The sequence below is a fragment of the Syngnathus acus genome, chromosome 1 (assembly GCF_901709675.1).
Source record: "Syngnathus acus chromosome 1, fSynAcu1.2, whole genome shotgun sequence".
Taxonomy (NCBI): Eukaryota; Metazoa; Chordata; class Actinopteri; order Syngnathiformes; family Syngnathidae; genus Syngnathus; species Syngnathus acus.
Genome location: NC_051087.1, coordinates 1,623,188 through 1,650,869, shown reverse-complemented (window position 1 = coordinate 1,650,869; position 27,682 = coordinate 1,623,188). Strand labels below are relative to the sequence as shown.

Sequence of the window (27,682 nt, the reverse complement as noted above, 5' to 3'; positions counted from 1 at the left end):
AACCCCCAAAAAGGAACGCCACTGGTCAGTTTTTGGCTGCGCTGCACTCGCATTTCTTGTTCGGAATACTTCTCAGGACAGTACACCCCCCCCCACTAAAAATCGTACCCAAACAGTTTACAGCCTGGTGGCTCCCCCCTCCAGCCCCCCTTCTTCACTCCACTCCTTTTTTGGTCTGCCCGCTCATATGCAGAGGTCCCGCAGGACCCCCCCCCGCACCAGCTTGGAGGACCGCCCAGCATCCTTTCACCCAACCCTTCTAAAAAGCTGCATTATGGGATATTTTCTTAATGTCATTGGATTTGGAGTTTATTACTTCATCAAACTTAAGATACAATTGATCCTACTTGCGTTTATTTTGGCCACGGTCCGCTAGCTTAATGCTGGATAGCATCTGCATAATGCTAATGCTGAAAAGCATCTGCATTGACTTTTCCTACAGACTAATCATACACTTTGTCACAGCCTTAGCATAGCAGTCAAGGTAATGCTCTTTTTATTTTAAAACTTATTCTTTACTGCCATGAAGTTATTGCAGAAGCCTTCAAAGCAGCAGAAAGAAAAAATTGCTCAATGGCTCATAAATAATCGAGGAATAAAAGAGATAAGATCATAAATCTAAGCGTTTATTAATAATAATACAGCCCCGTAAAATGAAAAGTAGAAATACTTGACACTTGTGTGTGTGCACATGTGTGGTTTGTTTACAAATAAGCGGTTTCCACTACATTATTCTTTAGGTATTTTTTGCATTTATCACATTACATGGCTATTGAGCTAGTTTCTTTTTTAAGGCGATATCAGTCTCAAAAAATGGTGTAGAAAAACCCCACAAGATGGCGCTGTTGATCGGAAAGAACAATAGGGAGAAAATAATCAAGTTAGTGTTTTATAAAGCAGGTGGATGCTGACGACATACAAAAGGCTTTGAAAACACACGCACTGAAATGTGAGCAACACAATGTGAATTTATGATAAAAATAATATATCTTAAGGTGCTTCAATGATAGTCAGTGTCCCAAAATAAAATAAAATAAAATTGCTTGGTGTGCCTTCACAGCTAAAATGTGGTTCAAAATATGAGTCTGCAAATTTGTGTCATCCAGACAACTAAAGTGACAGCTTCCAATCATGATAGCTTTTCTTAATCAGCGCACTACTGTATAGTTGACCAAAAAACACTCCAAACATAATTTAAAACATATATCCAAAACATAAAATAATTATTTTTGTATTAAAAACAATTTAGATGTACTACATTCACGTAAATGTGTATATATAAAACAAAATATCAATCTTGCTTTTTCTGGGATGGCGCCTATTAATAGAAGCAATGGTTCCAAAGTGGGTTCAGTTGCGTTCACCAGCAATCGTAAATAAAGCAACAACAAGGCTACAATCTTTCTCTAGTGTTGGAGCGCCCATAAATACAAAAAGTGAAAATGTGGCAAGCCCTCTGACACTGACACACTTTCTTCTTCTTCTGAGGTGAAATCTGACATTAAACAAACAAACACAAATTGGTTAAAGTGCATAAACACTAGTGGTAACGGTGAACCGGTGACATTTACGTAACATAACACAGAATTCATTGTCGAATGTCTTTGGGGTGAGAATTGTTTTGAAAAAAGAAGAAAAAAAAATGTGTGCTGCAAACGCCAACAAAAAAGTGTTGTGGGCTTTTTTTTCCCCCCCGCCATTGTCGTCATTTTTTGTCTTGTCCGAAAAACAAAGAGTTGAAAACAACCAAAAATTGTACCAACGAGGTCTTCTGTTGAAGATGGCTAGTGAGAGCTGCGTCGCCATACGTACGCACACATACACGCACTTGTGTGCTGAAGGGGGGGGGCAGGAATCATTCACGGTAGCGGCTTCACATAATTTCCTGGGAAGGTTCCAAACAACTTGCTTCGGCGAGATGTCCCTTTGTAAACAATCAAGAACAATAACATATGAATGAGCCAAATGAAACGTTTGCAGATGGCAGATGTAAACTTTGGGCTCGCAGTGACCTCGAGTGGCAACTCATGGAATTACAAACCCAAAGTGAACGGTGTGACGCATGGAATTCGTCTCTCCAAATAAATCATCTGTTGAGTCTTTGCTTACCAACAAACCATCCGTCGTCACACTTCTCCATCACGTCGATGATGTCGCCCTCCCTCAGTTCCAGCTCGTCTTCGTTACGCGGTGTGTAGTTGTACACGGACTGGAAGCTAAAAAACGCCAGTCGATTGTTACCCGCTTGATTGAGCACTTACTACTGTCGAAATGACTCAACAAAAGTTTACAGTGTAAACATGACTTACGGGTCTCCTCCGCCGTGGAGAGCTTCTTGGACTAATCGCTGAAAAGGAAAGAAAACATGCGGTTCAAGTATTTTGTTCACGGAGCAAAAGGGTCATTCGGAAATATTTTTGGAGAGAGTATAATCTAACAACATGATATACGTTGCATGGCATCAATTTATCAACAATATGGAAAAAAATGATTAGGATTTCGACCACGTAAAAAAACAACAACAAATGATATCAGGACTTCCTCACAATTACACAGGAGGCTAACAATTTGTTAGCAACCAGGATCTATTGTTCTCATCAGCAAAGTGACTTGAAATGACTTCCTGAAAGACGGTGTCACTTTAAAGCAACCCTTAGCACGCAGCGTTCAGCAAGAGACAAAGACCCTACCCTTCGACCTCTAGCGGGCCTCCGAGACAAGATGGGGCTACGAGGCGGCTTCCCACCCACCACTGGATCCTGCTCGGCGGGCATACAAAAGGAGGCAAAATGTATGTTCGGCTTTTCCAACGCGAGCAAAACCAAGCCCACACGGGCTCACGTCGAGCACAGGCTAAGCCAAACACGAACTCGCTAAAGGCTGACAATCACGGGAAACATCACAATGCAACCGCCATTGGCGCAAGCTCATCATCTTCAACCGCACGGTCGTTAGTGGACAAAGTGCGTTAGTGTCAACACCACACGCTATGAATTCCTACGAGAAATATGATATAAACGTATTTGAGGATTTTCTTTGCAAAAAGTTACTCTGCAGTAAATAGCCACTCTGAGCTCCACTACTGCTTGGCCAGTCGTCATTCCCAAACAAGCAGCACCAAGTGTTAGAATTCAGCCTCAGCAATCACCTGACACCAGTTTACCTTCATTTTGGGAGACCTACGGCCCGGGTGGGGCACAGCCGGGGGAGAGCGGCGGGAAGTGAGGAGCGGGGGGGAGGTGGACGAGGGAGACCTGGCAGTGTGGGGGGGAGTCAGTGGCTCTGGGGAGTGGGGAGGCGACAAGGGGGGAGAGGGCGAGACCGGAGGAGACGTGGAGAAGATGGGCAGGGGAGGGGGCCGAGGTCGGGGGAGACGGGGGGAGGCCGGGGGAGAGTGCACGGGGCGCGGCGAGGAAAGTGACGGGGGGCCGGTGGGAGGAGAAGGTGAGCGAGTGGGGGAACAGACGTCAGCCTAGTGGGGGGCAATGACACACAACACTGAATACACAACTTCAATCAAACGGAAATATTAAGGCCCAACGAGATATGGAGGAAAATTTTGAAACATTTTGAATGAATTAAAAAAAAAAAAAAAAGATTTTGATAAAAACATTGTGTTGAATAAAAAAATTAAATAAAAACTATTATCCTATTACATACAGACATTTGAAAACCATCTGTTTATTTAGAAGAAAAAGGCCAATATTATTGATATAAATATATATATATATATATATATATGCACTAAAAAAAAACCTTATTAGAATAATTATTATGTATGTATTTAGAAAACGCCTGCCTTCTGCTTCTACTTAAGAATCACTTCAACTAGACGCCTAGCACTATTTTGAGGATAAGGAAGACCTAAAAAAAAAAGTAACTTATCATAACTTATAATGTAAACTTCATTCAACAAAAAAAAAAAATGTTAGGACAAATACTGGTGCATACTGAATTCTTGTATGAAGCAGATTTGCATCTACTTTTGTAACAAAATGTGTCATTTGAAATGGAAAACAAGGCATGCGACTGCAACATTCAACATGACAAATATTTTCCTCCATGTCTTATCCAAGCTCCTCCAGCTATTTAAGACTTAGAACATGTTTCCGCCCCGCAGTACAGTTCAAAATTTAAAAAGGTTTTCCCTTGAATGACAGTCGTAGTATGAACGCAATCGTCACTTTATCTTGTTTATTCTACATTCTTAAAGTTTCCACACATGAAGTAAGTGATTTAAGATATGTGATGTATTGATATCCTCATACTCTTCGTGAACACAAAATCCAATGATGCCTCCAATTTAATTTGAACTTTAATTCGCAAACGTGAAAAAAAAAAAAAATTTAATTTGTGTAACTTTACTCTTCTTATATTCAATAATGGTGGACATGCGTACTGACGTTGTTTAGTTTGCGTTACGTCATGTTTGATGTTAAAAAGGATGTTTGGTGTTGAGGCACAAAAAGGGCGACGGTATTTTGTTTCACGGAGGCACAACTCTGTCGGTTTCCGGTTCGAGTAGGGACCCAAAAGTGATAGCTGGGCTCATTTATTTATTTTTTTAAAAAAAACGCACCTTAAAAAAGGAAACTGTACTGCTTGGTGGAAACGGGGGCGTTTCAAAGAAAGCTCACAAATGCTCTACCTGTGTACCGAGTCTGCCTGTAAAAACATCTTCCTCATCCTCTCTAGCCTCCCCCTCCTCCTCCTCATCTTCTTCTTCCTGAATGAATAACTCAATAACGGCCTTCCCTCTTGTTGACGGAGGCCTCTGAGACTCAACTGGGGTTTCGTTCGGGACACGGGCTCTCAAACACTCGTGTTCTGTTGATTCAATTGCTTCAGGCTGAGATTTGTCAAATCGAGGTTTAGTGGCGGAACATGCCGGTGACCCATCCGGGTCATCGGGAATTACAGAGAGCAGCTCATCGTAAGGGTCCGCGACACTGAGCTGGACGTCAAAGCGGCTCGGAGACGCCAAGGGCTCCGACGCCGCTCTCGGCAACTCGCTCGGCTTCGCCACGGGCGACTGCTCGCCCGCGCTACGCCCTAAAACGCCAGAGGGATACTCGGCGGCGAGAGGCTCGTGGACAGACAGAGCGAGATGACCGGGGAGAGGGGGCGGAGTGGGGGGTGCGGGCGTGACCGAGAGGGCGTGGGGGGCGTCCACGGTGAGGGAGAGCCACTCGTGGGTGACCGCCCGCAGCAGCGTGGACGGGCGGTCGTGGACGGGGGTGGGGGATGGAGGGGGTAGATGCGAGAAAGGCTTGGAAGAGAAGAGAAAGTAAAGATGCTGACAATCACAACAAAAAATATAAGCAACGTTAATCTAATTGACAGAAGAGTGATCCTCCCAAATCATCTACTTCCCACTGTTGCAGTGACATTCCCTTACTTTGATGGGCGTGGAGCTGGATGTCCTGTTGCCGTGGTAACCGTGGGTGTCCACGTGGTGGAAGTGGTGGACGGAGGTTTTGGAGGGCGAGCGCTTGAGCAGGTCCACGTAGGCTACGGGAAAGATGCCCTGTTTGGTGGTGTCTGGGATCTTGCCCTCGTACCAGTTCTGGTCCACCTGCCGGATCACGATCACTCTTTCACCCTGTAGCAGACACAGAAACATAGCTTGGACTAACTTTATGTGATCGAACCGGGAACCAGACCAAGTATCGATGCGTCGGATTCACTTGGCTGGCGTGCAGTCCAGGGTGTGCGCAAGCTACCTTTCTGAGAGACAGCTCCACGTTGGTGTCAGCGTTGAAGTTGTAGCGAGCCACGGCCTCTCCGATCTCCCTGACGTGGGCGGGCGGAGGCGGGCGGCTGGGCTGCGGCTTCTCCAAAGACGCCATCTTCTAAAGATGCAGAATTGAGAGCTGATCAATGCCACACATAGATTCTGAGTTTTGCTAGCCGCACGCTAGTGGTACACTCACCTCCACGTAAGCTATTGGGAATATCCCCACCCGGCCTCTGTGCTCGCCTTCGTACCAGTTGCTGTCAATCTGCCTGATGATGTTCACCGCGTCGCCTTTTTTGAACGTCAGCTCCCTGTGATGCAGTCGGGTTATTTCACGCGAGGACAACGATTTACTCGTTGGAAGCCATGCGGTGTAGGGATAGCAAAGGTGCAGTCAAAGCCAGTCAGGTGTGATGGTAGGATGTGAAAATGCTGGCGTAACAAACTACATGTAAAGTTTAATGGAGTGAACGGCCATTTTCTGACGTTTGGGGTTAAGGCGTTCATGCTTCAATCCGTACTCACTTAGCCGTCTGCGCCTTAAAGTCGTAAATAGCTCGAGCGGGCTGCTTCTGATGGAGGAGAGAGAACAGAATGAGTTGTGTCATCTGTTTATGGGATACCTAGAGGGAATAAAAAGTTGGAGACAAAAGAAAAGCAGCGGGTATTACCACAGATAAACACCAAAACAATACAACCAATGCTAATGCTAACAAGCTAGTTGTTGTCATTTGGAGGCAGCGAGTATTACCAGAGATGTACACCAAAACAATGCAACCAACAATGCTAATGCTAACAAGCTAATTGTTGTCATTTGGAGGCAGCGAGTATTATCAGAGCTAAACACCAAAACAATACAACCAACAATGCTAATGCTAACAAGCTCATTGTTGTCATTTGGAGGCAGCGCGTATTATCAGAGGTAAACACCAAAACAATACAACCAACAATGCTAATGCTAACAAGCTAGTTGTTGTCATTTGGTGGCACAATCGAGGGCTCCTACCTCTCTCTCAGGAGCTCCTCTTCGATTCTGGGGTGTGTGGCGCCCGTCCATAGTGGAATAACTTCTGGTGGGCACATCCTGGTCTGTGATTGGCGATAGACAAAACAGCACGCAACGTTAGCGCACTTAGCATAGCAATGCCGTGAGGGACAACAATGGGCATGCTCACAATATGGTTGATGATGTCATTGCGATACGTACACAATGGCATGAAACCTTAACCCAAAATGTAACAGACGCACATGCCAATACATTTACAAAAAAATGGGGGAAATATTTCAAATGATTACAAAGAGATGGGCACCACTCTGAATACGGTAAATCCTCCTGACAGTCGAGATTTGGTGAAAAGCCAAATGCAAGTAGGCAGGGGTTCACTGTATTCTGTAAATTCCCATGTATAGAAAAGCCCTCAGTTGTCGGGACTAGACGCTGAAGACGGCTTTTTCTCGAGAATTTACAGTGGAAACATTCACGTAGTTATGTCAAGAAAACACAACATTGTGGTGAACAAGACAAAGAGCAAATGATGTCACTGCGGCGTCATCTCCACCTGAATATAAAACACCATTCTCATTGCCATGCTCCTCCCCGTAATCATTACAGTTGGTGGCGTCCAAATGGCGTCCGTAACAGGCACTGACTGGCGACCGGATTCGGGGGGACTGCAACTGCGGCGTGAGTGGATCGCCCCGGTACGAGGCGTACCCGTCTGGGCCGGCCTCGTGCCAACACCTCCTTCCTGGCAACGAAGAGCTTCTTTCAGGCACGCTGGGCAGCAGCTCGGAGAGTATTCTCCTCAGGATGCTGTCGTCGGGGGTCCCGGCGCCCCTGTGACCACGCTCGGCTCGGATGTGCTCGTAGATGTCCCTCAGGGCGGCGTCCAGCGCTTCGTAGATGGCCTGCTTGGATTTTGGCCTGCTTCCGCGACTGCCGCCGCCCTTTTTCTTGTGAAAAGGCACTGGGCTGACCAAGTAGGCCAGCTTGGACATGGACTGCTGGGACTCGGCGCTCTGGACCAGGGAGCGGATGCTGCGACTCGGAGGCGGAGGTCTCTGAGGGTCCTGACGGGCCCGCTGACGCTCGTGCCGGAGCATGGTGGTGAAGCGGGTGTAGGAGGCCGGGCAGCGACCCTTGCAAGAGCTAATGAGGTGTCTATGTTGGTAGCCCTGGTTCTGGCCCACACTCTGGTGACCAGGGTGGTGATGGCGGTGAAGGTGATGACGGCGGTGTTGGTGCAGAATGGCGGAGCCGTACAAGCTCTCAGAGGACGTCAACGAGCAGTGGTCAAAGTCGCTCTCGCTGCAAAAGGAAGAGCCCTCCACTTGGATGAAGTCGCTGAGGTCCGAGGCGATGGCATCTTGCTCGCTGTCCGAGTAGTCGGCTTGCGGCACTCGTGGGGCGGGAGGAGCCAGGGAGGAGGCCCCGCGGTCGGGTTCCGGCCCCACGCGAGGCTGACCCTCGGGTGGGCTACGAGGTTTGCGCGACTGGTCCGTGGCGCGAGGTGCCGGCTGATTGCCGCTGTCGTCCTCCTCCAGTAGAGACTCGATGGAGAAACGGCGTTTTGGAAAACTTGGCGTGGCGCCGCCGCTGCTCGCTCGGGATGACGAGCCACCTGGCGTGGTGGCGCCCGACGCCGCCTCGCTGTCTCCCAAGTTGGGCATGGATTTGGACTTCTCGATAAGACTCTCAAAGGTGGAGATGCGCGTGGGCACGGTGTCGCGCGGCACCTCCGATCCACCAGAAGGCGCCCAAGGAGAGAGGCGGTGCAGGTGCAGATGGGGCTGCTGCTCCAGCTCTAGGATGCGAGCGCGGACCGAACGGATCACGTCGGACGGGAGCAGGTGAGCCCTGTCGATGTGGTGCATCTTGCGGTAGAGCTTGAGGAAAGCCGGGGAGTCGTGCGGCAGCCGGCGGCGGAGGCGCGGCACCGAGCCCACGGACCCATTGGAGCCCGAGCGGTCGCACAGCAGCGAGCCGGCGCTTTCCGAACGGCAGGCGCGACGCCGGCTTGGACTGTCGCCCAGCAAGTCGTCGCAGCTCCGCGACCTGAGCTTGCTGCTGGGCGGGGGCGGCACTGGAGCCTCCTCGCAGGAGGACGCCGGCGCCTCCTCTGGGAAACGTAGCGGAACCGTGGGCAGGGAGGAGTGACAGCAAGGACCCGGAGAGGTCAAAGTGTTTGAATACATGACGCATGCGGCCCCACCTTTTTTTTTTATTTTTTTTTTTTAAAAGACGTCCCACAAGAGAGCAGCGTGGTGGAAAAGGAGAAGAAGAAAAAGCAGGAAAGCATGTTAAGCAGTCAACGAGCAAGAAAGGGCGGAAAGGAAGGAGGGGAAGCTTTTACAATCAAAACACACAAGAGACAAACTGGGAGCCCGTCCAAGTTTGTACCTTTGGTGCGTGAGGGCGAGGACGGCGAGGAGCGAGCGACGGGCTTCTTGGGGGCGCCGCCGGCGGACCTGCTGGCGTCGGGCGCTTTGGGCGACGTCGCCGCTTGGCTTGGCTGCGGGAGAGAGTTCGCCTGGGGGCCGGCAGGCTCCGACTTCCTTCGCTTTCTGTAGTCGCTGGCAGCGCTGAAACACGGCAATAACGTTCCAACAACATATTGGGAAAGACTTTTTTGTGCTCATTTAAAAAGCCACGCTTGAGTTTCCTATTGAGAACAACTCAACCTATTCATCACATTCTATTTTTGCTCACTGCGAGTGTCAGTTCTAGTCAGAGCAAAGGATGAGGACAAGGAAAGGATGGAGTGAGGAGGAGAAGGTCACACTCAAAAGGTTTGTGGAGAGCGAGGAAGATATCAAATGCATCGCTTTGAGCAAATAAAGGCGGATCCTAAATCTTAAATGTCAACAAGAGGGGAGCAAGGCCAAGGGAACAGTGCTCAATCGGAGCATGGAGCCGTGATGTTGACAAGATGGGGGAGGGGCAAAATGGGGGGGGGGGGGGCGGCGAGTGGGCAAAAATAAAAGAAACAAGAGGGTTACCTCGAAGGTCTTTCGTGGGGCTTGTCGGCAGGAGCAACCAGCAGGGTCGCCTGGAAGACAGATGAAAATAAGAAAAGAAAAATAAGCCGGGCTGAAGATGGAAGGAAACAAAAGCTGGAGCGACTTCCGATTGCACCGTATCCTGCACGCTCCTCTGGATGTGTCACACTCAAAAAGCCCCCCCCCCCTCCCCTACCGGCGTCACGGAGATGATGGTTCCACGTGGTGAACCTTAGCAAAAACAAAGCACCGCTTGCGCTCTGGAGAAGGAAGGTTGATTAGCAAAGGCGCTATGCTAAAGGTGGCATGGGGGAGGGGAGGGGGGTCAAATGCTGCCATACAAACATGGCCTGGATCAACTGGAACGGACCTAAACAATGAAGTACCGTTCAACACGAACAAAGTGTAAACAAAGGCAACTTGTGCAGTTTTGGTTCGCTGTAATACGGCATGATATTATTTTCCGAAGCCCCGTTCACATTACATCACCGCAACACGACAGTCACATACATCAATTACCTCAATGCGCTGGCGAGCCGAGACGTCTGGATTATAATCCAGCCGTTTTTTAGGAGGCTTGAGCGGCAGGGATGAGCGTGGGAGGAGGAAGAGGAAGAGGAGGAAGGTGAAGATGAGGTGAAGGAGGAGAAGCAGCGGTGGCATCATGGGGAGCGGAAGAAAAGAAGGAAAACAAAAAACATGTGGAGAAGAGTGGACACCCATTAGAGAAGTCGGATATTTATGCATGGATTAATTTTCGAATCACACACACGCACATGCAGACCGAACGGTCATTTTTTTTTTTTTAGGTTGGTCACAAGCAACCCAATGAAATATTAGAGATATTTGAAAGATAATCATTTTTACTTTTGATTAAATGTCAAAAGTTCCATCATGTCACTGAATAGATTTGTACAACCGCAATAAGATTGTTGAGGTTTTTGTAAAATACTCATAAATACAAAATTCAAAATTGAAGTGACCGCCGAGTGCATATCAACACACACACACAAAATGTGTTCATGCAGTGTGAGCAATGAAGCAAAAGAAAAGGGGTTGTGACAAAAACACACTGCAGTGTATTAGTTGCGTCTGAATAGCACTAACACTTTCCTCCAGCAGAGGGCGCTAAAGCCATTAAACTACAGAAAGAGACTTTTCCACTTTCTACTGGATTGAAAGGGGCTTGCCAATTATTTTTCATTTTGTGGTGGTGGTGGTTGTTGTTTAACTTCACACTCTCTTCCTGGCTTTTCTCAAACATTTTCAAAAGTTGCTGCTCCACCTGATATTAACTCAGAAGCTGGGAAGTTAGGGGATTTGCTTTCCGCCGTCCATTCCATGTTGGAACTTTAAACACAGAATGACTGAGCTTCAACTGTATGCTTATTTTTATTTTCATTTTTTATAACTGACCAGTAATTTAGCCTGACTGCTTTTGACAGTTTCTACCACTAATTAAAAATGACAGGTCTGAGACTCAATATGCCAATGCCTGATAGCAAACAAACCTGCAAATTAAATCCAGAAAGGACAGTTGGTGGGGGAGAGAGAAGCAACAGCAAGCACTCAACAAACTACTACTTCATGCCCACACAGCTATCCCCACCCAGTCTACTTGTACACACACACACACAGACACACACACAGACACGAGTAAAAGTGAGTGCAGCCCTCTAGTAGAAGGCGAGAGAGGGCTCACGAGTAGCTAGGCGGCCTACAAGCTAACTTACCGGGCGGCCAAACTCCAGCTCGGAAAAGAACTTATACCAAGGCTCGTTCTCTAAATCTATGTCATCATAGGTCTGGAAAAAAAATGTGACAGTGGGAAGAGAGACAAGAAAGAAGAAGAAGGAAGTATGGAGAGAAGTCAAACATGGAGTGTGGAGGAGGAACATGTGAGGGAGGTGGATGCGGACCATGGGTGAAGATTTGGAGGGCAAAAGAAATAAAAAGCTATTCCAAATAGGAACATAAATATATAGGACTTCTTTTGTTCCGATTTCTAACCCTATTCCTGCACAGATGCCAGAGCGCGTTTTTTATCCCATCCATCTGGCCTAACTGCGGTTTGTGGGGGAACGCTGAGTCAGCTTGAAAAGCAGAGAGGCTTGGTGGTGGCTGCTGACAGCACTGTGCAATCAACACTCACAAAGGCAACACAATGAGTGCAATTGAAGAAAAAAAACAAAAAAACTGCGTATTTACTCAGCGTTATAATTACGAGGCCCAGCACGACCATTCATTAAGATTAGTGCACTCGGAGCTCGCAAGTGGGCCGGGTGTTTATTTTTGTTTGACACGCTAGTCTTTTCTGCTATCTGAAATTACAGTGAATGAAAAATATTCAAATATTGCAAACAAACAAATATATACCAAAAAAAAAAAAATCAACAATTAATCATGAACTGATTGATCCCACTTGGAAAATGGCCGAAATGTTTCAATAATAAAAAAACATTGCTCGCACATGGAGTTGTTATTTATGAAATGAAAAAATAAATAAATAAATACTTACAGCTCTTTCGTGCTCTAAAATGGAGGACTTCCCTGGTTCATATTCAAAAATACTCCTCGGCTCAGCGCGGTACTTTCGCGTGTCCACTTTCCTGTCGGGTGGACCCCATTCGTTCCTACAGAAAAGAAGCGTTACGCCGCTCCAAAACTCCAAATTGACGTGAATATTCTCTCACATATCCGGCGTGTCTCTGTCAAGGTCGCTGTCTCGTGCTCTCAACTGCAGCAAGGAGGGTGCGGGCGGCGGGGGAGGCGGGGGCACGGGCGACGGCGAGGGATCCCGGGCGGCGTGGCGTAGTCCGCCGCTGTCCGACAGGCTCTTGGCGAGCGGCCTGTACGTGTGCGTGCGTGGGGCCGGGTGGGCCAAGGTGGCGTTTGGCGGCACACCGTAGTCGTCTGTTTAAGATGGACGACAACATATAAACAATTTCTTGTGATGATTTGTCAATTCATAAAGCATAGCTCACCATTGTTAACGATGGCGTATGTCGCGCTGTAGGTGTCCGAATAGTCGTCGTCTGAAAAATAAGGTGCAGATGAGACAATCACAAGTGGAATTTTTTGGCGTGCGTTAAATAATCTCAAAATTTGGCTTTGCTTTTTCCACTCCAAGAAGAATCTTCCCTTTATTTGTCCAGTGCTCTGCTCCGGCCGGCCACGACATTCCCCCTATTGGCCTGGACTATATTTAGCATTGTATGCCATCCACGCCTCCCCCCCCCGAAACCACACACACGTTTCATGCCTTGATCAGCCAGCTGTGAAGCTTTAAAAGGTCTCCCACGTTTCCACTTTTCCAGATAAAACTTCGCAAAACCAGCCTTTGACTTGTCGCTTGAGGTCGACGGCACCCCACCGAGGTATTTTGCTTGTCTTCATACATCGGGATGAAAACACTCACACGCACAATTACGCAATCAAGCTTTGGTATTTCTAGCCCGAGCGGTCAGGAACAAACAAGCCCTATGCTGGACTGGACGTTTGCGGTCAGACTTTCTAAATTGGAGCGCTTTTTTCCCCCAGGACGGATTGTGTCTTATTAGCAAGTCTTCACCAGCAGCCTAATGAGTTCTGGCTCGGGGACCGAGGAGCTCTTTGCCAGGGGAGCCGTCATTAATTCATCACGCAATGAATGGGAGCTTCTTAGGGTCACGGTACAGTCAAGTTCACCTACCCGCTTTGTGGACCTTGTGGATCTGTTTGAACATGGTTTTGTACCAGTCCTTGGGCCGATCCACCGTCTATGCGGAGAGGAAGAAAAATGTTAGCGTAGCAACTGCTAGCATGCAGAAAAGTGTCTCCTGTTCGTTCACCCGACGGATTTATAATGTTTCGTATTGACTGCTTGTACTGCATATCAATGGCAAGAAAGCCACAGAGTTCTTTGTCTGTACCCCAAATGGCCATCTGCCACTTTGCCATATATATGAAGGCGGCGGTTATTTTACGTTAAGTGTGGTATGTACGCTACACATCTAGAGTCACTCACACTTAATGGTGCCTTTATTCACTCGCACTAAAAATGGTGCTTGGCCTCAGCAATAAAAAACAGAAGAGGCTCGGCAGAGAGGGAGAGTGTTGGCCGGCGCATGTAAAGCGCCCGGACTGGGGGCCAATTACCACTTCACTCTCCACGGTTACCACATGGAGAGGCCGCAAAAATGTTTGTCTGCTCACAAAGGGACGTGTCTGGAGGGACTCCTCGTCTTTCTTCTTGTTATTTCTGTTCTTGTCCGTTGACATGGAGCCATAACAGGACCGAATGCTAATATGCGCTAATCCTCTCCACAAGTTGACACAATTGTCGGGCCACTGTCAAAATGCTCACCGTGCGGATGGCAATGGGGATGCCCGACTCGTCCACGGGTCCGATGCCTTCGTAGTGGGGGGCTTTGATGACGGACACCTTGGTTTCCTCCTCGGAGAAGCGGGCGATGGGCACGGTGCTGCTGAAGCTGGCGTCGCCCGACACCACGGACTCTCGGGTAAACGCCTCGCTGCCTTCTGAAGCAGAGAATATACAGACTGTATATATATATATATATATATATATATATATATTTTTTTTAAATTATATTTATACATTTTTTATATCATTTTTTATACATATTTATTTGTTCATTTTTTTAGTTTTTATTTGATTTATTTATTAATTTTTTTGCTTTTTGATGAGACTAAAATCTAATGGTCACCAGAGGTGTGGCTCTGCCTCAGGAGTCCGGTGCGGAATGAAGCGGGCGGCGGCGGGTAAGATGGCGGCGAAAGCGGCCTGGTGCTGTGCCCCGTGCCGCCGTTCATAGCATGAGAGAGCACCTGGCCCTGTGAGGAGGGCGACCACAAACAGAAGATAATCAACACACGTGTTAATTCCATGACGTCAGTGTTCTAAAAAGGGAAGGACGGCTGATTCCAGGAGGACAGTCCCCAAAAAAAATCAAACAATAATAGACAACAGACAGACCAAGTCTCCATTAGTTTGGTTATAGCGTCAAGCGCACGCGCACACACACACACACACACACAGTGGACATGATGGAAGGCTACTCTGAAGGAAGCGCTTCCATCCAAAGTGATACAGAGACAAATTATTTCACATTGAAAAGGTATTTGAAAAAACGATTGTTAGTCGCTGATGACAATATTGCTGAATGAGAAGCAAAACTACAGGACAGTTCTACTTTTGTTGATGATAATGAGAACGAGGCACTAAAGCTGACATTTCTGTGTAAAGCTCAGATGTACTCGCATCTCCTGAAATAGCAGTCGGGAAGTGTCTTTGCTCAGCCGCAGAGAGAAACTGACATTGATTTTCAAATGAGGTCGTCGTTTGTTCAAATGCAATCGAAAGGGCTGAGCAGGATTTTTCGCTAATGTTAATGAAAATGGACTTCAATGTCAGTTACCTTTCTTGGTTCATGAATTAGAGATATAAAGTTACAGCCGGAGCATTACACAGAAAGGAACAAAGAGCGGCGCTTTGAGTGCAGAGGCGTCGCGTGGGCTCGGGCGAACGTCTGGAATCAAGCAGGTAGTTTAGAACAGGCTCTTAGTGGCAGATGAAAGCAACACGTGGTGGCGCGGCATGGCGAGCCGATGTGAGTCGGCGGAGCGGCGCTTTTTGCGTAAATGCGGCGGTGACTTGCTGGGATCATAATTACGTTAGTGACAGTGGCTGCTGCTGCGGCGGCTGTTAGCGCGTCGTCGGGGCCAGCGGCGGTGAAGACCGAGACGTGGCTGAGGGTGGGCGACGGCGTGGGCGAAGCGCCGGGCGAGTCCAGGCTACAGATCTGCAGCTCGTCCAGCAGACCCGCCGTGGAGGAGGAGTAGTGGCTGAGAGCCGAGACGGTCACGGGGGAGGCGGGGGGCGACGCGGCCGCGCTCGCGACATACGGGCTGGGTGACAGCCCCTTGGACATTAGGCCCGACGGGTAGTCGAGAGATTCGGAGCTGCGGCTCAGAAAGGGGGAGTGACGTGCTGTGGAGTCAAGGGGGAGGGGGGCCTGGTGATGAAGGAGGGGGAGAGGGGGAGGAAGAGAGCTTAGTGGCCTTGCTCATTAGCAGCCCCGTCACAAAGCATGAGCAGAAGCAACACGGAGAAGCGTCACGAGGCCGCGGCGGGTCTTCATTGATTCATGCTGTGGATGGAAAAGGCTTTGTTAGTCCAAGTGCAAATAGACTACATGGACACCGAGGGTTGTCGCAACCCCATCTGCACTGTCCATATAATGTACTTTACACTTACTTGCGTGTACGTAATACACAACAGAGGGTCAGACAAGCTGCTCACACATGACAAGAACCAAAGTTAGTTGACTCGCTTGCATGGCAGCACCAAGTTGGAAAAACCCAAAAGCGATACAAGTCGGTGTGTGTGTGTGTGGTTTTTTTTCTCCCCACTTTGCTGCCACCAAGATCATCTTCAATTGAATTTGTGCTGTCTGTTTCTTGTACCAACAGCTCAGCAGGAGAAGGCCTCGGTGGGACCGCCGGAGGAGACTTCAGGTCCTGAGATGGATCGAAACCTGCTGGTGGTGCGTGAGTTGAGGTCGCGGCGGGTTGGTTTGAAGGCTCTGGATCCTTCCGGCTTTCCGGGAACAATTTGATGGAGAGCGAGGAGGTCCTTGTGGAGGGTTGAGGAGGGGTGGTCAGGAGGTGCGCGGGAGGAGGGGGGGAGGGGCTTGCTGCGGTCTCAACGTTAAGGTGTTCAGGCGGATCTGGGATGGTGACGGGGGTCAGTGTCAGACAGGATACCTTGCGTTCCTGGACTCGCGTGTTAGCCGATGGGTCATTCGGGACACCGGACGCGAGTCGGAGAGAGTTAGCGCTGCTTTCCGTGTGTGAGGAAACGCTAGTAAAAGTGTAGGACTCTTTTAAAGTCGCTTGCTCTTTGTGGGAGAACATTATTTGCCTTCCGGGGCTCAGGTTGTCAGCTAAAAGAGTGAGTGAGTTGGAGGCGGAAGGGTTAGCGATGGCTGGCGTGAAATGCAAGCTATCTTTTCGTGAAGGGGGCGAGGGTATGTGATTGTCATCCTTGCGGACCAAATCCAAGTTAAAAAAAATAAAAAACACATCCGTTTCGATTATTGTCACATGACAAACCAAAAATCAAAAACTTAAGTGTTCAAGACTATTAGAGATTTTTTACCTGCGATTTTCGGTCCTGCAAGTTGGGCCTGACGCTGCGGAAGCCTTTGGCGGCCAGAGACGAGCTGATTGAGTCGCCGTTCTTAAGGCCATCGGTTGCGCTGTGAGACCGCCAAGAACCTGAAGGTCGAGGAGGCTGAATTAGCATCAGTAGCCAAACAGAATAAAACGCAAGAAGACTTACTGTAGTCTGTTGAGTGAGGATCACTCCCTGGAGAACAGAGACACACAAAAAAAAAAAAAAAAATCAAAGATTCAATCTGGAAAAATTTCAGGACTTGTCCAGTTCTGAGTTACGAGTGGTTAAGAAACAAATTAAACTTGTATCCCAAGAACCTGCTGCTTTTACTTTCAAGACAACATTTAAAGCAACAAATTCCAAAAGGTGGGAGAAAAAAACCTTCAGGGGGTGTTACACTTTAGAGGTCCCACTGAATTGTGAACAATGAGTCCAGATTCCAACATTGCACCACAACAAATCCAACACAGCTTAAGTGACCCTGAACAAAGTGTACTCAAACAGCTTTTGTTGTAACTCGGCCCTTTTTTCATCACCAAATCCCTATTGTTGATTGCAACTTTACTGCATGGAGATCTTGGGGAAAAAATAACAAAAACATATTTGTAGAAACATGCGCACTGGATCGTCCACTCAAATTAAACTGTGATGGACTCCCAATGGTGTCAAGCACTATTAGAAAAAATGGATGGATGGTATTTTGAGAAAAGTTAAGGGACCTTTCAACTCATAAATGTTGCCCTTGAATCAAAACATGCAATATAAACATTAAGATTGGATAAAAAAACAAACTAAGTATGATTGTCTAAAAACCACAAGGGGCTTAAAGCAGAGCATGACAGATGCAAGCTGTCGTGAGTTTAACGACCAAGATGACATGATTGAAAATTTTTTTAAACCCCCAAAGGTTGACAAAATGAAGCAAAAGGCAACAAAATAACAAAAATAAGAGCCATTGCTATATTAGGATGTTAAAACTAGCTGGGTTGCCTTCTTCGTTCACTTGGGAAAGGGGGGGGGGGGATTAGTACCTGAGGCCAGATTGGGTGAGCTCTGGACCCTCTTCATGGGCGAGAGCGTGAGCGTCATGGCGACGCTTTTGCGAGCACATCCGCCGCTGTCTGAGAACATCCCGGCCGGGTGGTCACATGCACGGCCAACGCATGCAGACGAACACACGCCGCAAACAAAGCACATGCACAGAGAAAATCACAGCAGCACAAACAAAATGATTTTTTTTTTTTGCATGACCTAAAAAGTTTTGATATTGAACAATTAATTTTGGCTAAAACATGGCTTTTTTTTTTGTCGCCGTGGAAAAGGTGCGCCAACTCTTTCGGGTTGTTGTCGGTGTAAACAATGTGAACCTTGGCACAGTCCGCGCGTGTAGATTTTCAAGATGAAGCGCTCATCTCCAGCTGGCACAGTAGTACGCAAGTTTGCTCGGGACGACTGCCAAGTCACACCACGCGTCACATCGAGGTTCTCAGTCAAATATCATTGAGCTCATTATGGACCAATGCCAGAGCGGCAAATGAGTGACACTAAGAATTTCGAGCATACCTGTGTTCATATTGAAGAGCACTTTGTCGAGATTCAAAGCTGGGTGGCGCGCCGTCCTGCAAAAATCAGAAAAAGATTTCTTTCGTTTATATATATTTTGTCTTTGACTCTAGCCACAGCGTCCAGGTCACACGATATAGAACGCAATGTTCGCTGCGCCCATAACTCTCTAGTGTCGCTATAAGAAGTGTAGCTAAAGAAGGTGCGATCGCCATGGAGGAAATTGAAAACCAAAAAGACTCGGCGGAGGTCAGCCGGCTGGCCGCATTTGTGAGTGGCACGTTACGGTGGGACTCGAGTTATGGCTCGCGTAATGTAAGCACATGGCTAGCGTGCCGTGTCATTCAGCTTCATTGTTCGATTTTCTGGCGACAGACTCGTTACATGAAAGAAACGTCGCTGCCAAGCTCCGCCCACACATAACGATAAAGACCGAAATTCTTTGCGATTTGTATAAAATTTGGACAAACCGGCAAGCGCGTGTTCACTAATGAAGACTTCTGTAAAGAACCAAAACAAACCCTGGAAAGGATCAACATGACCCGAAAAAAAGCTTCTTCAAACTAAAATATAAATGCTACAAAAAGGTACAGAACATAAAATTTGTCGAGGTTTCATTACAGGCTCCACTTACGTGGGGGATTCATTTTGGGAAAAGGCATGCGGCCTTATGAATGCTAAGTGCTTCGGGCTACCGACTGAAGGGATAACGCGGGCGCGCTGTTAAGCTAGCTGACACATTTACGACCTGGATTGAGACAAAAATCGAGGCTCGCGTCATCCACGCATATAAACAGCCGGGATGAGCGCCATCGCGACGGCAACAAAACATTTCGGCAGGTGCCACAAAAGGCACAAATGACTTCCCCCTTAGCCGTGGATCCACATTCCACGCACTAACGCAAATAGAAGCACTTTACACCACCATCATCGACTGTCCCATTAACACCAGGCTGCCTCGCAAACAAGGCAATTCGTTTCCGCGGGCTAGTGGAACGAGGGCTGGTGGGAAACCAAGTTGACCGTCTACGACAACAATTGATCGTCAGAAAGACTTTAAGACCAATTATACGCGTTTCTGCACAAACATTTTTTATGCTGCAGATGTTTAATTCTTCCAGCAACAGAAGTATACATTTTTGTCTAGAAAATTAAAAATTGTGTCAAGGATCTTAACATTTTTTTTCCCCATTGAATTTTTTATTTACTTATCGATCTAAAAGTATGACTGACTCATAACGGCAGCGTCACCTTTTGGGGTCAACCCTAATGGGGACTGTTAAGCCTAGGCGGCTCTCGTTGTAGTTATTTCCGTAGGTGTCGGTTTTATGAATTGGATGAGGCATAAAATGCTCCGAGAGGGGTAAATCATCGATATTTAATCGAGGGAAAGCGTTTTACAAGACGCCGGCCCGGGTCTATATCGAGCCGTGCGTTGTGGGATACTTTCGGCCTCTGGAGAGTCAATCTTCACCTTCACACGCCGTCCCTCGTAAATCTATCTGCGAGCGGAGCGGGTAAATCATGAGAGGTGGCGTCACGAGCTGGCGGCATCCAAATGATGGTCGGCTTGTAAATAGGATCGTGTTTCTCGGGGGCAGATCTGCGGCGTCACAGCAGCTGCGACTGCGCTACGAATGTTATGGCTGGACGCAGTGGGACGAAACCAACCTTGTGAAGCTCACTCGATTTTGCAGGCGAGGCAAAAAATTTCAGTTTGGAGTTTTGGGCGCAATGTGACGGAATAACCCAACATAGCTTAAGTAAAGTCCAACATAAGAGTTGGACCTGCCGGACTTGTTTTGAATCCCAGGCCTAATGTTGTTTTGACCCCAGAAATGCATTCACGGAAATATGTTGTATTTAAAAGAATGAAGGCCTTATTTGGGAAAAGTTTTTCTTCCTGTTGGCTGGTCGGCAGACCCGCCGCGTCTCAGAGGACATTCATGTCACATCTCCGGAGGGACCGAAGATTTTACACGAGGACCTCATTGATATCCAGCAGGGATATTTGATTTTCAGCACACAAGAACAACTTCTGTATCAGCTACGAACGAGTTCCTCGAGTCTTTAAATCCATCGTCTGATGAGCTTAATCCGTTGACATCCTTTGGGTCGCTGTCCCAGAGACGGACGGCGCCGGGGTCAGGACCCTTGAGGCTATCGAGCTTATCTCCCTTGTTCACTCTCGCCTGCTCTTGACATAAATAGCACATCCACCCGTCTGTTTAGCGGTTTCATTTGTTAGCATCGTTAGCATCTGGTTATTAAAACAAAAAGATGCTGTTCTAGCAGTAGACAGATGCTTTCAAAAGTGGGTCAGCAAAAAATATAAAAACAAATACTGCACATGGTTGGTTTTGATCAAGTTGAGGTTTTGAGCACCTGCAGATGTGACTTTTTGGTTTTACACTCTCACGGTTATTACATTGGCATATGATTACGCATGGACGTCTTCTTTGTGGTACACCAGAGCCCAAATTACAGTCGCTGGATAAACCGCAGTCAATTTAGGCGACTCAAAAGGAACTCACTTCAAGTGGAATAGAAAGACTTAAAATTTCGGACTTTTTTTTTTTTTTTGATTGTACAATGGGATATAACTTTTCGTCACTCGTACTGGTATCGGTCGGAAAAATGCGATTAGCTGAGTTCACATGCTGGATAGTCGAACTTTACTTGAACTTGACATTAACGGTAGTTGTACTAAATGATTCCAAATTTGCTTATGAAATAAGGATCACCCACTAAATCGGTTGACCCGGTCGGAGCAAGATTTTAGCATTCAGCGCGTCTGCGGCCTCCATCATGCACATTTCCTTGTGAGGCAGCGGGATTTGCGAGATCAAGCACAAGAGTGCTGACCTCATTTGCTACTTTGCAGCCTGAGTCAAACATTTCACTGAGGCTTTGCTTTTTCAGTCCCCCCTTCAGGATTCCACAGAGTAAATGTTCAACCACAACGCAATGCCAAGTATGCGAGACCTGAGCTGGCATTTCGAGTGGACACTGACAAAACAATGTGCTGGATTTACGGGGAGAGCGCTCAAACTGTCACGTTCGCGACAAAGACGTAACGTGTAAGGAACAAATTAAAAATAAGAAATTCAAACTTTGATGCTGGCTGAATTAAAATAATTATGGGCGGTTTTCATGCAAAACAACTACAGATACTCAATTTTAACGATTTAAGGTGACTTGATTTTGCCATTTAAAAAGATTTTGAATGCAAACCAATTTTATTTGGCTTAGCTTGTGTGTTGTTATGCTGCAAAAAGAATTCTTTAGCGGTTGATGGTGGTTTTAATCAGTCAATCGTCTATCCAAAACAACGCAATGGCATTCTTCATTTGTTTTTAATCAGCCCCACGCTCAACAAGTCTTTGTCATCTTGCCTTGTTTGTTCAACCTCACCACTCATTACTGGAGCGCCCGTCGGGAGGCCGATACGCTGACCCCGAGCCCGTCGGCGGCGCAAGCGACACAGGGGCCCGTGTGTTCGGCGGATTGCGTCACGGGCGCCGCTAACGAGGAACGGGAGCGCTAATGCAATTATGCAACGACAAGCCCGGTGACTCTCTGGAGTCGAGGGCGCGGAAGGAGACGGGATTACATGCGACAAGTGGAGGCGTCTTGTCGGTTCTATACGCGGCTCTGGATGGCGGCGGAAAGGGCACGGGGGGAAAAAGGGACACATGGACTGAATGTAAATCGGAATCGGGCTGAGCCATGAATTGATGTCGTCCGCCGAACGAACTACACGCGACAAAACAAGTTACTTTCGATCTAAAAACAATTGTTTTGTCTGATATTGCTTCTAGTGCAAACCATTTGAGAGCAGAAACTGAGGTCATAAATTAAAAATCGGGTCTCTGAGCACCTCCAACCCAAATAAGAAATCAATATTTTACTCTGTGTGCAATGTGAATGCGAAAAAGGCTTCCTCCCACCGGCTCCATTTAGGTGAGCAAACTATTCCAATAAGGGTTTGCTATTTGAAGCCCACTTCAAGCGAAGAAGGCATTCCGTACGCATAGTCCAGATTCCCCAGGTACCGGCGTTAAGTGTCCAGTGCGGAGATAAGAGCGACTTGATTAGCAGGGGGTGCTGCTATATTTACTACCTTTAGATAAGACCCTTTGCCCTCTAAGGTTGTCTAGGGCAGCCAAAAACATCGCAGGGTTCCGAAGCCCATTTTGGGCTGACTGCAGAAGACGACACATCTCCCAATCTGTAAGCGTCTTGTCTGACTTTTTTTTTTTTTTTTTAAACCCTGATCTAAAGCCACTACCATAAAGTTTAAGACCACCAATTTTTTTTCATTTTGTGATTTTAAGCCCTTTTAATGGTTAACTTGAAAAGCCTCTGCATCGAGACAAAATGTCCCAAACTAAAGTTTAGTGTACACAAATAAATGATTTCCTGAGAATATCCCGAACGGAACTCACCCCGTCATTGCACACCTATTGAGGTGACGTTCCTCAACACCCCCGAGAGCGCACACAGGCATCGGCTTTTCGTCAAGCGTGAAAAAGTGTAACGAGAGCCTCAAGCGAGGAGAGAAAGGGTGCAAAAAAATGAATTCCGGGGAGGTAAAAGGCTAAGAGAGCATCGTTTCTAGCATACAACTTTCAGTTTCTATTAAACGTCACGGCAGAGGCCAGGGTATTGTTCGCAACATCTGACCCCGGCGATGACCCCTCGACCGACCGGCAAGGTGCAACATTCCGAACAAAATTCAACTCTTACCCTCATCAAAGCAAAAAGATGTTTTCGCTTCCTTCACCTATCCTTGGATTTTTCTTGGAAGCTTTCCTGCCTTCTTTCAGACGGTCGGAATGAATTCCCCGTCCTGTCGGGGCTGTATTCCGACATGTGTTTAAAGCTCAGGATGGACAACAGAGTGAGGTGGGAGAGGGAGGGGGGGGGGGGGGGGGGGTGGGGAGAGTGAGAGTGACTGGCAAAGAGAGTTCCCTCTTTGGGTGAAGCGGTGATCAGATCCTGCTATTTACAGACACTGGAACGTTAGCCCACCCCCAACGTGTCAGGGTCCGACTATCTTCTATTTTATCGCATTCCATCGTGTCACGCTTGGCACCGAACTGCGCCGATTTACTGTATATAATTAGCGTCAATTGTCAATGCAAAAGTCAATTTAAAAATATATTATCCATTTGAATCAGTGACTCAATTTGGCTGAATGTGAAATCAATTTTCCTCATTGAAATACATTTAAATGTCATTAATGGGTTCCAACCGCCTAAAAATGTGGTCACGTAAAAAAATATAAAAAATAGTGCTTTTGTATAAAACCAGGACTTTTTGAAAACTTGAGTAAACAATTTGAATCAGTACAATTTTTTTTTTTTTACACAATTATTTAGTATCAACGTCGTCAACGCGCAGCTATGCAAGAGCGTTTGACTTCCACGTAACCCTGTCGAATTCCACCCGCCGATATTTTCTTTCACTTTCCTGCGGTGATACTTGGATCGCCTGAACGGGTCACGTCGCCCCGCGAGACGTGGCGACGCTGCCCGACACGCACACTAACATTCCTCGCCGCTAATGGCACGGCAGCGGGTATAAATAAGCCAAGAAGCCTCTGAAGTTGAAATTTGACCAAAATTCCTCGACAAATTATATTTTCAATCAATTTTACACAATAAATTGAAATGACATCAATCCATGCCATTGCCTATTTTTTTTTTTTTTTCTGCCAGTGACCCCTAACAAGGCTTCAGCTCGGCGAGCTTTATCAAAATGTGTTGGTGTTTGAGTCCCCACTGTTCCTACGCAGTTTGCATCCCACTATGAATACGTTTAACTTTCTCATACGTCGTCCCGCCTCACGTCATTTGATTATTTTACTGCAGTGTAATTCATCCGGGAGCGTATATATTTGGACGTGACCACACGCAGCCAGTCCGACTATACACACAGTCAGACCTCGAGACTGGCTGCTATTCCCAGAAGGATGATGTAACGACTGATATTAGCATTTCCAATTCAGACCCCCGCCGACACTTAAAACCAACGCGAGCGGCTACTGTGCAGCACGCCGTCTGGGATCGCAGTCACTGCCTTGAGAAATACACACAACCGGTTAGCCGCCTTAGCGCTAATGTGCCATGCAAATGTGACTCCGCTTTTATCAGACGGGACAAAGGAATAACATTACCTTAACCTTAAATATGCAAATCAGCCATGTCGCCACAAGGGACAGCTACTCAGTGCCAACATGTAAAAACTAAACTGCCGCTGGCTCGACATGTGTGTCGGTGACAAAGCGGTAACGCAGGGGGAATCAAATCGACACGAGCCGAGTTGGCCGAGAGATCGGAGGGGCGCTCGGGCAAAGCGGCGGGCCGGGCCGGGACAGCTGCGCTTTCCCAGATCTCCCGCTCACGTGCCAAGGATCACGGAGGAATGGCGAAAAGCTGACAAGCGATGGGCGCTAATGATGTAACCTCCAGAGCTATCAGGGGACCAATAAAAACATAAAAAGGGGGCCAAAGTACCCCATTAACGACTTGGTACTGACGGCTAGCTGAGCAAAAGGATTTTATGCTACATTCAGTTTTAGGGCCGTCGAATGATTACATTTGTAGTTCCCGTATTTCCTCAAATAATTGCCGCTAATAAGACACCACGCCGCAATTTGTCACCATGACTAAATGAGTTGTGTCAATATGGTGTTTAGGTCTGGGCTTTCTGCCATTTTTGTGTTTTTCCTTTCTGTCCATCAAAATAAATGTCAGGAAAATATAAAAACAGAGCCTGCGGGCTGTTAAGGCAGCAAGATAGAGGGGGGAGAAAAAGAAAAAAAAACTTCACGCTGTCGACAGTTAGTAACTCTAATCTCCAAAGGATTATGTCATTAAAGCTAAAGCTCAGGCCGTATCGCTCGTATCTGTCAGTTTGTAAGCTTTTCCAGTGCTACTTGACTCGTCTGCTTTTCAAAAACAAGTCTGGAAACAAAAATATGAAAATACAGAGCAGGGTGTGAGTTTTTTCTGAAACAAAGAAAAAAAAAAAGCCGATAGTCATACAAAACTATTAATTTTTTCTATTCATATTATTTTTGCACGTGGCTTAAATTTGACCAGTTAAGTCTCGATTATTGCTGTTAACAGCATTTCGTAGTTAAAAGCTTACGTTACTTTTACTTATCACACTTAAACACACACACGCACACACTCTGTCTCTCCAAACAAGCTGGCAGGTGCACCTCTGTTTACAAGCGAGACATTATCTGATGACAACTACTCATGAAATCGGCATTTAAGTCATTTTACGAGCTTAACCCAGGAAATATAAAACGATTATACGACATTAAATCCCACATCACTTCTATTTTGCTGGGTAGCACACAGGCCAGGTAGGCCACAATGGGAGTGGCGTGACGTTCCCGGAGTGATAGTGTTACACTTTTCCCACTCTCCTGGATCGTCACCCCCACACACACACCACCGCCATTCAGAGAAGCCTTATTGTTTTACCAACATCCCTCCATACCAGTTATACCAGTAAGTTTCAATACGATGACAGGAGGGTCATCAAAATAGCAAGAAGAATGCAGTATTTCATAGCCCAGTTGGAATTCCTTTGACAATGCCAAACAAGAGTTAACCTGAGGCTAAATTGTCAAGTTGTGTAGCAGTAGATGACCACAGTGGGTCTGTTTTGGATACCGAGTGGCGTTCAAACTGGGGTCCCCGGAGCTGTAGTTCTTGGGGGTCCACAAAAAAATCCTAAACCTTCCCATAAGGTTATCAAACATCTAAAATGTATCATCAAAAAAGCAGTTTTTTTTTTTTTTTTTTTTGTACTCACAAGCTTTTCTCAATTTGGGCAAAACTGGCAATTTAGTAGCAAATACCTCAGGTTAAAAGGATTCAACCTGTTGATAAACTACTAAATTATGTTGTGTGTGTGTGGGGGGGGGGGGGCATGTTGATGTTCCCAAACTATTAGCTGACACTGTATTTTGATTTAAATGTTTAAAAATAGACATTTCTTATGACATTTGGGGTGTACTTTGTGATAATTGCTTGATTGGCAAAAAAAGGTTTTGTTCAAATCTGGTCCCAAAATTTAAAGCCACTTTCATTTAGAATAAGAGTAGCAGATTGTTAACTTCTTTTTACACTTGATAAATTATTTAGTGACATATTTTCTAACCAACAAAATACTGGTCCCCTATTTTGTGTACATGCGTGAAAAGATAATATGGATTAATCATGTGAATCATTTGCTGTATATTGCAGAATGCATTTTACAAGACGCAGTGAATGACAAAAGCGATTATGCGGCATTGAGGGATAAAAGCAGTCAATCGGACCATTAGGCTTTTGTTTACGGTATCACTCCACGTCTTAATCCTTCCAGGGTCTTAATGAAGAGAACAGACGCATCGTTTTTTATATTTATCTCTTCCATAAATGTGCCGGAAAAAAGAGCGGCTCGCTCGAACGCGCCGAGGCGTCAAAACGGGCGACCCCATCTGGCTCGCCTGTACTCGTCTGCCCCGGTACCTGGCGCGGACATCCAGGGGTCACTTAGGCTAGTAGCATCACGGACATGTTGGTAAATTAAAACGTCACTCATTTGATTGAATGGTGGTTCGTACAAAATGAATAAAGATGACGTAAGGTGCGATTTTCGTTAAGGTGCCTTACCTTAGCAAAACAGCCTCGTCCTGGCTAGCCTGTCGGCGTCCTCCATGTCAATAAATAAATAAATAAATAAATACATAAACGACCGACCTCACTTTAAAACTAACTCACACGCGTAAACACAAGACACACAGGCGAGGAGCGAGCGAAGCAAGCGACCGTCCACCTGCTTACTAAGGAGTCCGTCCACCTGCTCACTAGTAGCCTGCCTGGTGGATTCACCGAGTCGGACAACTCCCACTTCTTCACGGGGGGGTCACCGGGTGGACGGGATCGAATAGCAATGCGGCGAAATTGTCCGATGCCTGCGCTCGCTCGCTCGCTCGCCTGCTGCTCTCTGGCTCGTCCCCCGGCTCCCAGTCCGCTCCTCCTTCCCGCTCTCTGTCTTTTCCTAGCGACAAGGACAAGCACCCTCACGGGAGGCGGAAAAGGGGAGAGCGCATGTCCTTTTACGACGAACCGGTGGTTCGGAATTTGGCAGGATGACGTCAGCAAGCACCACTGTTCCCGTGTTTTTTTGTGTAT

General features: G+C 46.9%; 1 protein-coding gene across 13 annotated transcripts; it reads right to left on the bottom strand.

The window, feature by feature from the left end:
• Positions 1-605: 605 nt before the first annotated feature.
• sorbs2a (sorbin and SH3 domain containing 2a) lies at positions 606-27,682 on the bottom strand. Of its 13 annotated transcripts, XM_037247095.1 has the most exons (26): positions 27,161-27,681; positions 18,480-18,535; positions 18,284-18,368; positions 17,948-18,037; positions 17,082-17,108; positions 16,899-17,017; positions 15,412-15,753; positions 14,446-14,572; positions 14,082-14,257; positions 13,428-13,494; positions 12,721-12,771; positions 12,430-12,649; positions 12,255-12,369; positions 11,470-11,541; positions 10,256-10,312; positions 9,737-9,786; positions 9,138-9,319; positions 7,297-8,949; positions 6,744-6,826; positions 6,263-6,360; positions 5,934-6,048; positions 5,724-5,852; positions 5,399-5,602; positions 2,310-2,347; positions 2,110-2,216; positions 606-1,924 (listed from the first exon to the last, which is right to left on the bottom strand). In XM_037247095.1, exons 4-26 carry the CDS (start codon positions 18,003-18,005, stop codon positions 1,860-1,862), a joined length of 4,155 nt encoding a protein of 1,384 aa, XP_037102990.1. In that variant the 5' UTR covers positions 18,006-18,037; positions 18,284-18,368; positions 18,480-18,535; positions 27,161-27,681; the 3' UTR covers positions 606-1,859. The 13 variants fall into 13 exon arrangements, with proteins under 13 accessions (XP_037102990.1, XP_037102600.1, XP_037102431.1 ...); XM_037246705.1 differs by having other exon boundaries at positions 5,724-5,849; positions 17,948-18,368; positions 27,161-27,682; XM_037246536.1 differs by having other exon boundaries at positions 17,948-18,368.